The 12,992-nt window shown below is 38.3% G+C and overlaps 1 protein-coding gene across 1 annotated transcript in view; it reads right to left on the minus strand.

Annotated features, from left to right (window-relative positions):
• The window catches only part of osbp2b (oxysterol binding protein 2b), an 81,569-nt gene that overhangs the window by 7,647 nt on the left and 60,930 nt on the right, over positions 1-12,992 (minus strand). Inside the window, exons 5-11 of the mRNA XM_079552288.1 lie at positions 12,713-12,830; positions 8,970-9,036; positions 8,347-8,499; positions 6,152-6,397; positions 4,964-5,084; positions 2,570-2,673; positions 1,273-1,368 (exon numbers count right to left, since the gene is read on the minus strand). Coding sequence (XP_079408414.1) covers positions 1,273-1,368; positions 2,570-2,673; positions 4,964-5,084; positions 6,152-6,397; positions 8,347-8,499; positions 8,970-9,036; positions 12,713-12,830 — 905 coding nt within the window. The remainder of the gene's footprint in view (positions 1-1,272; positions 1,369-2,569; positions 2,674-4,963; positions 5,085-6,151; positions 6,398-8,346; positions 8,500-8,969; positions 9,037-12,712; positions 12,831-12,992) is intronic.

Raw genomic sequence — 12,992 nt, forward strand, 5'->3', positions numbered from 1 at the left:
CATTGGTGAGAGTTTGATGCAGCTCTCACTCACTCACTCGCTTTTATTTTGGTGAGCTGGATCGAAACAGGAAGTCACTTCTTGGGCGGCATTGTTTTGATTTTAAGTTATGCACAGAGTCAATAGGAAAGTTATAACTGTCATTCTCTTGAAGGTTTGTTTGGTGGAGCCGATTTTCTTTATTGTAAAAGGACCAAGGGCCGAACCTGACAATTTTATCCAAAAGTAAAGCACCATTTTCTACAGTTGCCAGTGCTGTGCATCATTTATGACCTCATTTGGTGTTTCCTATTTGGAAAGTTTGAAGTAATTGACAGAGTTTCTCACATTTTTACAGTACTTAACCCCCTGCCTTAAACAAGCACATCTTCTCCAGTTCAGCTTTACCTAAATCTAAAAGCTTCTCAACTCTAGCTTACAGCCTCTAGGTGTAACGCCTCATTTAACCTCTTAACTCCCACCTGAACGGATCCCATTTTCTCCAGTTTGGCTTTACCCTAATCAAAAAGCTTCTTGGGGAAAAAAGCACCAAAACAGCCACAAAAAATGAGAAGAAAACAAGGATGTAAACGCAACCAAAAAATGTCAAAAATTCAACAAAAATGTGACAAAAACGCAACAAAAAGTGACAAAAATTCAACAAAAATGTGACAAAAACTCAACAAAAAGTGACAAAAATTCAACAAAAAATGTGACAAAAATTCAACAAAAATTCAACAAAAAATGTGACAAAAATTCAACAAAAATTCAACAAAAAGTGACAAAAAATCAACAAAAAGTGACAAAAATTCAACAAAAAGTGACAAAAATTCAACAAAAAGTGACAGAAAAAGAAAGAACGAAAAAACATACAAAAGGTGACACAACAACACGAGGAAAAAGATCAGTTTTGTGGGTCTTAGCTTTCAAATGAGGCGTTACACAGACCTATATAACGGCCAAAGAGGACAGAATGCATTTGGTTTAGGCGGGTGGTAAGAGGTTAAGATTAAACTCTAACACGATTAAAGTACTTCTGATTTGTATAATAACATTTCTCAAAATCACCTTGAGAGCCAAAGGTTCTATGCTGGAGGGCCGGATTTGGCCCCCGGGCCTGACGTTGCCTACCCCTGCTTTAAAGTCTTAATAGTTTTATATTTATCTAAAGTTTTATGTTCCATGTTTCACGACCGTGACCCTGTTATGACCACGGCAATAAAAACGTTCTGATCTCGAACACGTTTAAAGCTTTGTGCGGTGTTTCGTCGAGCAGTGTGGGCGGAGCCGTACCTTCCGTGGGACGTCCCGGGAGAAGTAGCTGTAGGGGGAGAACTTGAGCTGACAGCTGTCCTTCGTCCGGTGGTTTATGATCTCGATGTCTCCGGACTGGACACAACAAGAATCACAATCCTGAGCTTGTTAAAGTGGGCGTGGCCATGATAAATATGTAAAAGAATAAAGATCTCATGGTGTCCAGAACCTTGTAATAATCTGCATTAAACTAAAGGCTGAGAATCACATTACGGTGCAGGTTTGATCAGACAGACTCACCCCACATGAACCCGGCACATGTCGCTTTACCCAAATCTAAAATCTGCTTCAAAAACACGACAAAACCGCTTCAAAAATGTGACATAAACGCGGCGATAAAGTTAGTGGGCCTTAGCTTTCAAATGAGGCGTTACACTGTCACTCTGCAGTCGAGAAGCTTTTAGATTTGGGTAAAGCTGGAGTAAATGTGCTGGGTTAAGGCGGGGACATTGTTGCCTTGAACCAATAGCATGACACATTTTTACATTTCATTATTATTTTTTAAATTAATTGTTTATACATTTTTTGTTTATTTATTTTTTCCCAATTATTATTTTGTGTTTATTTATTTTTTACTATTATTATTATTTGTTTATTTATTTTTTACTATTATTATTATTTGTTTATTTATTTTTTTACTATTATTATTTTTTGTTTATTTATTTTTTACTATTTTTATTTTTTGTTTACTTATTTTTTCCCAATTATTATTTTGTGTTTATTTATTTTTTACTATTATTATTTTTTGTTTATTTATTATTTACAATTATTATTTTTTGTTTATTTATTTTTTAACTATTATTTTTTTGTTTATTTATTTTTTACTAATATTATTTTTTATTTTTCTATTTTTTACAATTATTATTTTTGTTTATTTAATTTTTACTAATATTATTTTTTTTTATTTTTTTTTTACTATTATTATTTTTTTTGTTTATTTATTTTTTAACAATTATTATTTTTTGTTTATTTATTTTTTACTATTATTATTTTTTAATTTCTTTGTTGTTTATTTTATTTTATTTACTATTTATTTATTCATTATTATTATTATTATTATTTTTCTTTCTTATTTTCTTTTTGACTATGTTTTTTTAATGCTGTCTCTGTACATTTTGCAAGAAACCCCTGGGAGCAGGGGTGGAAGAGGGATGGGTAAAGACACTGCCACTGTTCTCCTCAATAACAGAAACATAAAAGAAAACAACATGACACATTTTACCCACAGTTAATCCCTCAGAGCCCCGCCCCCCCTCCCCCCGGCCCCCCCACAGACCTGGTCGATCCAGAGCTTGCCCACGATGATGTTGTGCACGGTGGAGGTGACCTTCCTCCACACGTAGTGGTTCCCTGAGGAGTGGAACACCAGGTGAATGGCTCCTGCAAACACAAGGAGGGGGTCAGATGTTTCTTCGACCTCGCAGATGAAACGCTCAGGTTTTACGGCTGGAATATCTCGCCCTGTCACGGAGAATAACGACCCGGCTCAGCATTCGTGGACAGTTCTCATAAAAACGTAATCGATGCTGGACTCCCGTCTCCTGTGAGGACGCCGGGGTAGGTCCTCACGTGTTATGGGACATGTTTATGGCTCCAGGAGGAAATCCAGCCTGGCCTTTTCCGACTCTGCTCATCCTCACAGCGGCAGGAGTGAGATGAACGACTCTGCGCCTCTAATCGTTTATCCTCGGGCGGAAATTCATTGTTTTAGTCTCGATCTTTCATCCTGAGCGTGAGTTAATAATACAGTCACTGTGGCCGGCTCTCACGAGGGCCGAGGACCAGGTCTGAGGAGTCCGGGGCTTTGGGAGCTTGGATTTAGATCGATGCTCATCTGTGACACGTTGATTATATATTTTTCTAATTTTAACTCAATCAGTCACTGCCTGTTCCGGTTATGTTTGTAAAAGTAAAAACTACTTCTTCATTACTTTGTTCTTCTACAATCTCACCAAGAGCCTGATGTGTTTAACACTGTCAACAGGACGTGGGGAAAAAGGTCTGGTGCTACATCAGAGATACATTAACCTCTTAACTCCCGCCTGAACCGAGAGCGTTTTCTCCAGTTCAGCTTTACCCAAATCCTGTAGGCCAGTGTAACACCTCAAGCTAAGATCTGCAAAACTCATGTAAATGGATCTTTTTCCTCACGTTATCCGATTTTTTTTCCATCTTTTTTTTGGGGGGGGGGTATTTAAAACAGTTTTGTAATTTTTTTGTCTTTTTTATGTCATTTTTTGGTCATTTTTTGTCACATTTTTGTCACATTTTTGTCATTTTTTCATCAGTTTTTGTCAATTTTAGTAATTTTTTTTTGTAATTTTTTTTGTAATTTCTTGTCTTTTTTGTCTTTTTTTGGTCACATTTTTGTCACATTTTTTGTATTTTCTTTGTAATTTTTTGTAATTTTTTTGTCTTTTTTATGTCTTTTTTGACGAAAAAATGACAAAAATGGGACAAAAAAAATACAAAAATGTCACAAATTAAGACAAAAATATGACAAAATATGACAAAAAAATGACAAAAATTGGCTAAAAAAATTGACAAAAAAATCACAAAAATTTGACTTTTTTTTTTTTTTTAACAAAAAAATGCTTAAAAAAAAGACAAAAAAAAAGAAAAAAATTTGACAAAAGTGACAAAAAATGACCAAAAAAATGACCAAAAAGTTACCAAAATGAGTTGAACACCCAACAAAAAAAATGATGGAAAAAAAATCTGATGACGTGAGGAAAAAGATCCTCTCAGCTCAGGCGGGAGTTAAGAGGTTAAAGGGGCTTGATGCAAGTTTGCCATTTTATACTCACTACTGCCACCTCAGGTCATTCGTGTAACCAACTGCATGATGGAGAGTCTGTGACTGACCGAGGGGCACGATGGAGGGTCTGTGACTGACCGAGGGGCATGATGGAGGGTCTGTGACTGACCGAGGGGCATGATGGAGGGTCTGTGACTGACCGAGGGGCATGATGGAGGGTCTGTGACTGACCGAGGGGCACGATGGAGGGTCTGTGACTGACCGAGGGGCATGATGGAGGGTCTGTGACTGACCGAGGGGCATGATGGAGGGTCTGTGACTGACCGAGGGGCGTGATGGAGGGTGTGTGACTGACCGAGGGGCGTGATGGAGGGTCTGTGACTGACCGAGGGGCATGATGGAGGGTCTGTGACTGACCGAGGGGCATGATGGAGGGTCTGTGACTGACCGAGGGGCATGATGGAGGGTCTGTGACTGACCGAGGGGCATGATGGAGGGTCTGTGACTGACCGAGGGGCATGATGGGGGGGTATATCTGTGACTGACCGAGGGGCGTGATGGGGGGGTATATCTGTGACTGACCGAGGGGCATGATGGAGGGTCTGTGACTGACCGAGGGGCATGATGGAGGGTCTGTGACTGACCGAGGGGCATGATGGGGGGGTATATCTGTGACTGACCGAGGGGCGTGATGGGGGGGTATATCTGTGACTGACCGAGGGGCATGATGGGGGGGTATATCTGTGACTGACCGAGGGGCATGATGGAGGGTGTGTGACTGACCGAGGGGCGTGATGGAGGGTCTGTGACTGACCGAGGGGCATGATGGAGGGTCTGTGACTGACCGAGGGGCATGATGGAGGGTCTGTGACTGACCGAGGGGCATGATGGGGGGGTATATCTGTGACTGACCGAGGGGCATGATGGAGAGGTATTTCCCCCTGAACTTGCTGGCGATGGTGATCTCCTGCCACAGGGTCCAGCCCCGCTGTGAGATCACGTGATGCGCAGCGGACGGCGGGTGGTGGCTGACCTGAGGGGGACAGAGACACTGGTCAGGGCAGATACTGACCACTCTGAGGGCATCGCAGTGGAAAACAGCTCATCCAGGCTCATAAAACACACTCTCCTGAATTTTCTTAACTTTTTATGTCATTTTTGGTCATTTTTTGGTCAAAATAGCAACAAAACTGAGACGAAAACAATGATGGAAATGTGACAAAAAAGTGACGAAAAATTGATGAAAAAGTGGCAAAAATGTCACAAGAAATGTAAAAAAAATTGAAGAAAAAATGACAAAAAAGTGACAAAAAAATCACAAAAATTGGCTAAAAAATTGACAAAAAAATCACAAAAATGTGACAAATGGAGAGTCTGTGACTGACCGAGGGGCGTGATGGAGTCATTGTAATAGTCGTAATTTGTTTTGCTGCTGAATTTAGGAAGCAAAGACCCTGACGGTACAAATGTTGTTTTTTACTTTGTTATTGCATCTGTAAACTAACGTTATTAACCCTATGATTTCTCCCCTTTCTTTACTGATTACAGCAATGGCCGTTACCACAATAAACATGTGATTTTGTTCCAAAATATTGTCTCTGTCCCAAATGAAGGCTCTGTCCAACAAAACACAATGAAAGGAGTAAAACACACAGTTTTAATTTCATAAAATAACCCAAATAATAGCACATGTCGCCTAAACTAAATTACATGTCAACACATTCTAAATTACACAAAATAATCCCAACGATACAACTGTAAAACATGAGCTAAATACCGCCGTATATCTGTCTTTACCAGCAGAGGGCGCACTATCACGGTGGATTCGCTTTTCACAGTATTTGTCTCGGCTCCGGGTCTGCAGCTGAACATTATTGTTTCAAAGCTGAAAAAAAGAGCATAACCCCGCCTCCTAACTTTAAAGCCAAGGTAAGACTCGTTTACCTCAGAGCAACTGGAAGTGTTTAGTCTTTTTTTCAACCCTAGACCAACATAAGAAGAAAACTGCACACGGCTTCTGATTTCTGCTGCTTTCTCCACTATAGTTGCCGTGCGCCCTTCTGTGCATATTTAAACACATCCCTGAGAGTCGCTCAGTACCTGCTCACAGAGGGAGCGGTATCCGTGCTCCTGCAGCCGGTCCAGCTCGTACGTCTCCCCCAGCAGAGGGTTGAAGGGCTTGGCCGTGCGGTGGGCCGTGGTGGAGTACGAGGAGACGGAGAAGGCGGCCACCAGACACATCTGCTCCAGGGACGAGTCGCAGCGCGCCGCCTTGTCCAGGAGCTCGCTGTACTCCAGGTCCTCGGTGAGGCGCTGCAGCATGGACAGCGGCTCGTTAAAGTTCACCTGCGGGACAGAAGAGGCGGCAGAGTGAAGTCCACGGGGCCCACACACCAGGCAGTATCCAACACCCCCCCCCCCCGTGACCATAAATATGACAGGTCTCAGTGAACCACAGCTTTAATTCTGTTTGAAAAGACCCTGACATCGAGCTTCTTACAGCCCATAATAAACACGTGAAACAGTGATGTTATTGCTACCCTCGTTTGGTGTGTTTAACCTCTTAACTCCCACCGGAACCGAGCACATTTTCTCCAGTTTGACTTTACCCGAATCATAAAGCTTCTTGGGAAAAAAAGGACCAAAACAGCCACAAAAAATGAGAAGAAAACAAGGATGTAAACGCGACAAAAAAGAGACAAAAAATCAACAAAAAAATGACAAAAATTCAACAAAAAAAGACAAAAAAAGACAAAAATTTAACAAAAAAGTGACAAAAATTCAACAAAAAAGTGAAAAAAAATTCAACAAAAAAGTGACAAAAATTCAACAAAAAAGTGACAAAAAAGTGACAAAAATTCAACAAAAAAAGACAAAAATTCAACAAAAATGTGACAAAAATTCAACAAAAATGTGACAAAAATTCAACAAAAAAGTGAAAAAAACTCAACAAAAAAGTGACAAAAATTTAACAAAAAAGTGACAAAAAATCAACAAAAAAGTGTCAAAAAATCAACAAAAAAGTGACAAAAAATCAACAAAAAAGTGACAAAAATTCAACAAAAAAGTGACAAAAATTCACAAAAAAGTGACAAAAATTCAACAAAAAAGTGACAAAAATTCAACAAAAAAGTGACAAAAATTCACAAAAAAGTGACAAAAATTCAACAAAAAAATGACAAAAACTCAACAAAAAAGTGACAAAATTTAACAAAAAAGTGACAAAAATTCAACAAAAAAGTGACAAAAATTCAACAAAAAAGTGACAAAAATTAAACAAAAAAGTGACAAAAATTCAACAAAATTGTGATAAAAACTCAACAAAAATGTGACAAAAATTCAACAAAAATGTGATAAAAATTCAACAAAAAAGTGACAAAAATTCAACAAAAAAATGACAAAAATTTTACAAAAAAGTGACAAAAATTCAACAAAAAAGTGACAAAAATTCAACAAAAAAGTGACAAAAATTCAACAAAAAAGTGACAAAAAATCAACAAAAAAGTGACAAAAATTCAACAAAAAAATGACAAAAATTAAACAAAAAAGTGACAAAAATTCAACAAAAAAATGACAAAAATTCAACAAAAAAGTGACAAAAATTCAACAAAAAAGTGACAAAAATTCAACAAAAAAGTGACAAAAATTCAATAAAAAAGTGATAAAAATTCAACAAAAAAGTGACAAAAAATCAACAAAAAAGTGACAAAAATTCAACAAAAATGTGACAAAAATTTAACCAAAAAGTGACAAAAATTTAACAAAAATGTGACAAAAAATTTACAAAAAAGTGACAAAAATTCAACAAAAAAGTGACAAAAATTCAACAAAAAAATGACAAAAATTCAACAAAAATGTGACAAAAATGTGACAAAAATTCAACAAAAATGTGACAAAAATTCAACAAAAATTCAACAAAAATGTGACAAAAATTCAACAAAAAAGTGACAAAAGCTCAACAAAAATGTGACCCAAAAAAAAACATACAAAAGGTGACACAACACAGCAACAACGCGAGGAAAAAGATCAGTCTTGTGGGTCTTAGCTTTCAAATGAGGTGTTACACAGGCCTATATAATGGCCAAAGAGGACAGAATGCACTTGGTTCAGGCGGGCGGTAAGAGGTTAACAAAGATTGGCGCCTCATGGAGTTGTGCAGGTCGGCTTTGTTTCTAAGATGTAGGGAAAGAGCTGAGGTGAAGGGACTTGGAGACGCTTCATTTGTCGTAACTCGTCTTGTCCTGGTCCGCTCAGGAAGCCCCTCCCCCCCCGCGGCCCGCGACCCGAGCACGTACCGGCATGGGGATCTTGGAGAGCTCTTTGCCGATGCAGTTCTTCATGATGCTCCACAGGTTGAGGGAGTAGTTGGGTTTGTCGGGGATGTGAGTGCGTCTGAGCCGGCAGGTCTGCGGCTCTCGGCCCGACACGTGGTTACAGCCCGGAGAGCCCTGCACCCACAGGACACGGGACATTTACACACAACACGTGGTTACAGCCCGGAGAGCCCTGCACCCACAGGACACGGGACATTTACACACAAACAGAAGGTCCGCATGGATGTCCCTGGACCTTTGGATCTGTGAACCAAGGCCCTAAACACTGACCAAACAACTGCAGTTTCATCTGTGTGCAAAGTAATGGTCCACAGTAAACAGACATGCCCATGAAGTCACACTGCATGATGGGATATTTTGAGCTGCTGCACCGAGACAAACCAGCATGAAGCCCCTGGTCCACAGAGCGAGACCTGATCCTCTGCACTTACAGTAAGATCAGTGTGTAACGTTAAAGCATGTGTTCAGCTTCTGGAACAGCGTGTGTGTGTGTGTGTGTGTGTGTGTGTGTGTGTGTGTGTGTGTGTGTGTGTGTGTGTGTGTGTGTGTGGGGTCAGTATGTGTGTTTACAGTCGGACACTCACATGGTCGTCCTGATTCCAGTCGTTTGCGTGTCCTCCACTGGCTCCGCTCAGGTTACTCTGAGACCTCCTGAAGAGAAGAACACGAGGGTCAGGACTGAAGCTTCAGAGAAACACATTCCTCCAAGTCCAGACATTCATTTGAGCAGTCCACCTGCCTAGAACTGTGGGAAGGGGACAGATGTTTGCTGTGGACACTTGGTCTTAGAATTGTAAATACACATGCTGGACACTTATTGTTATTGTGTGGACCCTCTTGTTTTTGTATCATTCACCATTTTACCAAGAAAGGGTTTATACAGCCTAGTGTAAGTCCTTGTGTGACCGGTAACCCTTTAACTCATATCCAACTTGTCAGGAGGGATACCTGGCTGGCACCCCTATTCGGAAACCCCCTGTGTTCAGAGACCCTGCAAACCGTCACAAGTGTTTCTGTCTCCTCCTCCGGCATGTTAACCTCTTAACCTGAACTGAGAGGATCTTTGTCCTCACGTCATCAGATTTTTTTTTCCATCATTTTTTTGTTGGGGATTCAACTCATTTTTGTAACTTTTTTGTCATTTTTTGTCAAATTTTCATCACATTTTTGTAATTTTTTTTTATCACATTTTTGTATTTTTTTTGTCAATTTTATATCAATTTTTTTTTTACATTTTTTAATCACATTTTTTTTATTTTTTGGTACATTTTTAATATTTTTTTTTCTCCTTTTTTTGTCATTTTTTTCCTTTTTTGTCACATTTTTGTTTATTTTTGTCAAATTTGTATCAATTTTTAAAAAAAATTTAATCACATTTTTGTCATTTTTTGGTCATTTTTTAATCAAATTTAAAAAAAAAAACATTTCACATTTTTAATTTTTTTTTAATCAAATTTCTGTCATTTTTTTGTCACATTTTTGTTTATTTTTGTCAAATTTTTATCAAATTAAAAATTAAAAATTATCACATTTTTTTGAATATTTTAATTACATTTTTGTCATTTTTTCGTCCATTTTCTGTCCATTTCTTGTGACATTTTTGTGATCTTTTTGCCACTTTCTCATCAATTTTTCATCACTTTTTTGTCAATGTTTTCTTACTTTTTTTGTCACATTTCCATCATTGTTTTCGTCTCAGTTTTGTTGCTATTTTCACACCTTTTTTCCAGAAGCTTTTGGATTGGGGTAAAGCCAAACTAGAGAAAATGTGCTCGGTTCAGGCGGGAGTTAAGGGGTTAAGCACAGTCAGGAGCCCCCGTATCTCAGTCACATGACGGCGTTGTTTTGCTGTTGTTACGGCGACAGCTCTGACAGCCTCGCTCACTCTTTTCCCTGTGGTTTAACGCATCAGCCACACAGTCATTAACCCCTTAACTCCCACCTGAACCGAGCACCAGTTTGGCTTTACCCCAATCCAAAAGCTTCTGGAAAAAAGCTGTGAAAATAGCAACAAAACTGAGACAAAAACAATGATGGAAATGTGACAAAAAAATTAGAATACATTGACAAAAAAGCGAGGAAAAATTGATGAAAAAGAGGCAAAAATGTGAGAAAAATTTGACAAAAAATGACAAAAAAATGACAAATAAAGTTACAAAAATTAGTTGAATACCCAACAAAAACATGACAAAAATATGATAAAAAATTGACGAAAAAATGACAAAAATGGGACAAAAAAGACAAAAAAAATGACAGAAATGTGATAAAAATATGACCAAAAAATGACAAAAATTTGATGAAAAATCGCCGAAAAAATGACAAAAATGTGACAAATAAAGTTACAAAATATGACAAAAATGTGATAAAAATTGACGAAAAAATGACAAAAATCTGACAAAAAAAGACAAAAAAATGTGACAAAAATGTGACAAATAAAGTTACAAAATATGACAAAAATGTGATGAAAAATCGACGAAAAAATGACAAAAATGTGACAAAAAAAGAAAAAAAAAAGAAAAAAAAAGACAAATAAAGTTACAAAATGTGACAAAAATTGACGAAAAAATGACAAAAATGTGACAAAAAATAAAAAAAAAAAGACAAAAAAATGACAAATAAAGTTACAAAAATGAGTTGAATACCCAACAAAAAAATGATGGAAAAAAAATGTGATGACGTGAGGAAAAAGATCCTCTCGGTTCAGGCGGGAGTTAAGAGGTTAAACCAGAGGACAGTCATGGCAGTAGTTCAATCCACACGGTTCTCATGGGCGTGGCAGGTCACTTTCAGTAACCACAGTTCTCTGAATGTGCACGGTCTAAAACAGAACACCATCAGGCTAATTCTCAGATAGAAATAACCAGAGGTGCAGGTTTCATTGTAAATCAGAGGTTCTGACAGTGGCTTAGTGGTTAGTGGTTCTCACAAACATTCATTTCAGCTCAGCCACAGAAACGACGCTCGACTTAGTTTCACATTTATGACTGATTTAAATGAAACGGCCGAGTAAGACCTGACCTGTTTGACCAGGGCCGGGGCGAACTGGGACTGAAAAACAGCCCTGGACTCTGACCAGCCTGGCCCAAATTAGCGTAATTGTGACACTTCCACAAATACATATTTTAACCTCTTAACCCCCACCTGAACCGAGCACATTTTCTTCCAGTTTGGCTTTACCCCAATCCAAAAGCTTCTGGAAAAAAGCTGTGAAAATAGCAACAAAACTGAGACGAAAACAATGATGGAAATGTGACAAAAAAGTGACGAAAAATGGATGAAAAAGAGGCAAAAATGTCACAAGAAATTGACAAAAAAATGACAAAAATGGATTAAAAAATAACGAAAAAATGTCAAAACAAGTGACAAAAATGTGATAAAAATGTGCCAAAAATTACAAAAATTTTACAAAAAATGTCAAAAAAGACTAAAAAAGACTAAAAAATGACAAAAATGTGATGAAAAATTGATGAAAAATGACAAAAAATTGACGAAAAAATGACAAAAATGTGACAAAAATGTGACAAAAAAATGACAAAAAATGGATGAAAAAGTGGCAAAAAATTGACGAAAAAATGACCAAAAATGTGACAAAAATGTGTTAAAAATTTGACAAAAATTGGATAAATAATTGACAAAAAAATGGTAAAAATGTGACAAAAAATGACAAAAAAGTGACGAAAAATTGATGGAAAATTGATGGAAAAAGTGGCAAAAATGTCACAAGAAATTGACCAAAAAATGACAAAAATTTTATAAAAAATGGACGAAAAAATAACAAAATAAATAAATAAATAAAACTAAAATATGATAAAAAATTGTCAAAAAAATTACAAAAAAATGACAAAAATGTGACAAAATTTTACAAAAAAAATACAAAAAATGGACAAAAAAAATGACAAAAATGTGATAAAAAATTGACGAAAAAGTTACATTAATGAGTTGAATACCCAACAAAAAAATGATGGAAAAAAATCTAATGACGTGAGGAAAAAGATCCTCTCGGTTCAGGCGGGAGTTAAGGGGTTAAACCAGGCCCAACATGTGACACCCGTGTTAAACACGTCTAACACGGGTCTGAACAGGATTAAACCAGGGAAAAATCAGGTCTAAACACAAACGTTATAAGTGATGTTCCTCAGGTGCTCTGTGGAGCGGGTCACACTGTTTTTAATGCAGGCTAGCTGATACCATAGACATGCACTAGCCTAGCACTAGCCTAGCACTAGCCTAGCACTAGCCTAGCGCCACGAAACTCTTCAAATACAAGAACTGCATGAATTATGGAAAAAATATCTGCATAAATCAGCCGACCGCGCCTCGCCCTCACCTGTGCTGCGTGCCGTCGCTGGTCGTCACGGTGATGAAAGCGTCCTCCATGGCGTCGAAGTACTCCGTCTCCTCATCCTCGTCACTGGCCTCCTCTCTGGGCGCTCGCTCGCTCCCTCCTGCCGCGCGAGGAGAGAGAGGTCAGAGTAATGAGCGTAATGAGCCACGAACGCCGCCTCATCAGCGCTAACCGGCTTAAAGGACCCGCTAACATTCACCCACGCTAACGGAGGGGAGGACGTCCCGACACAGGCCCGAAGGCGGGAGGACGTCCCGACACA

The sequence above is a fragment of the Gobius niger genome, assembly GCF_951799975.1.
Source record: "Gobius niger genome assembly, chromosome: 1".
In the NCBI taxonomy this organism is placed as follows: domain Eukaryota; kingdom Metazoa; phylum Chordata; class Actinopteri; order Gobiiformes; family Gobiidae; genus Gobius; species Gobius niger.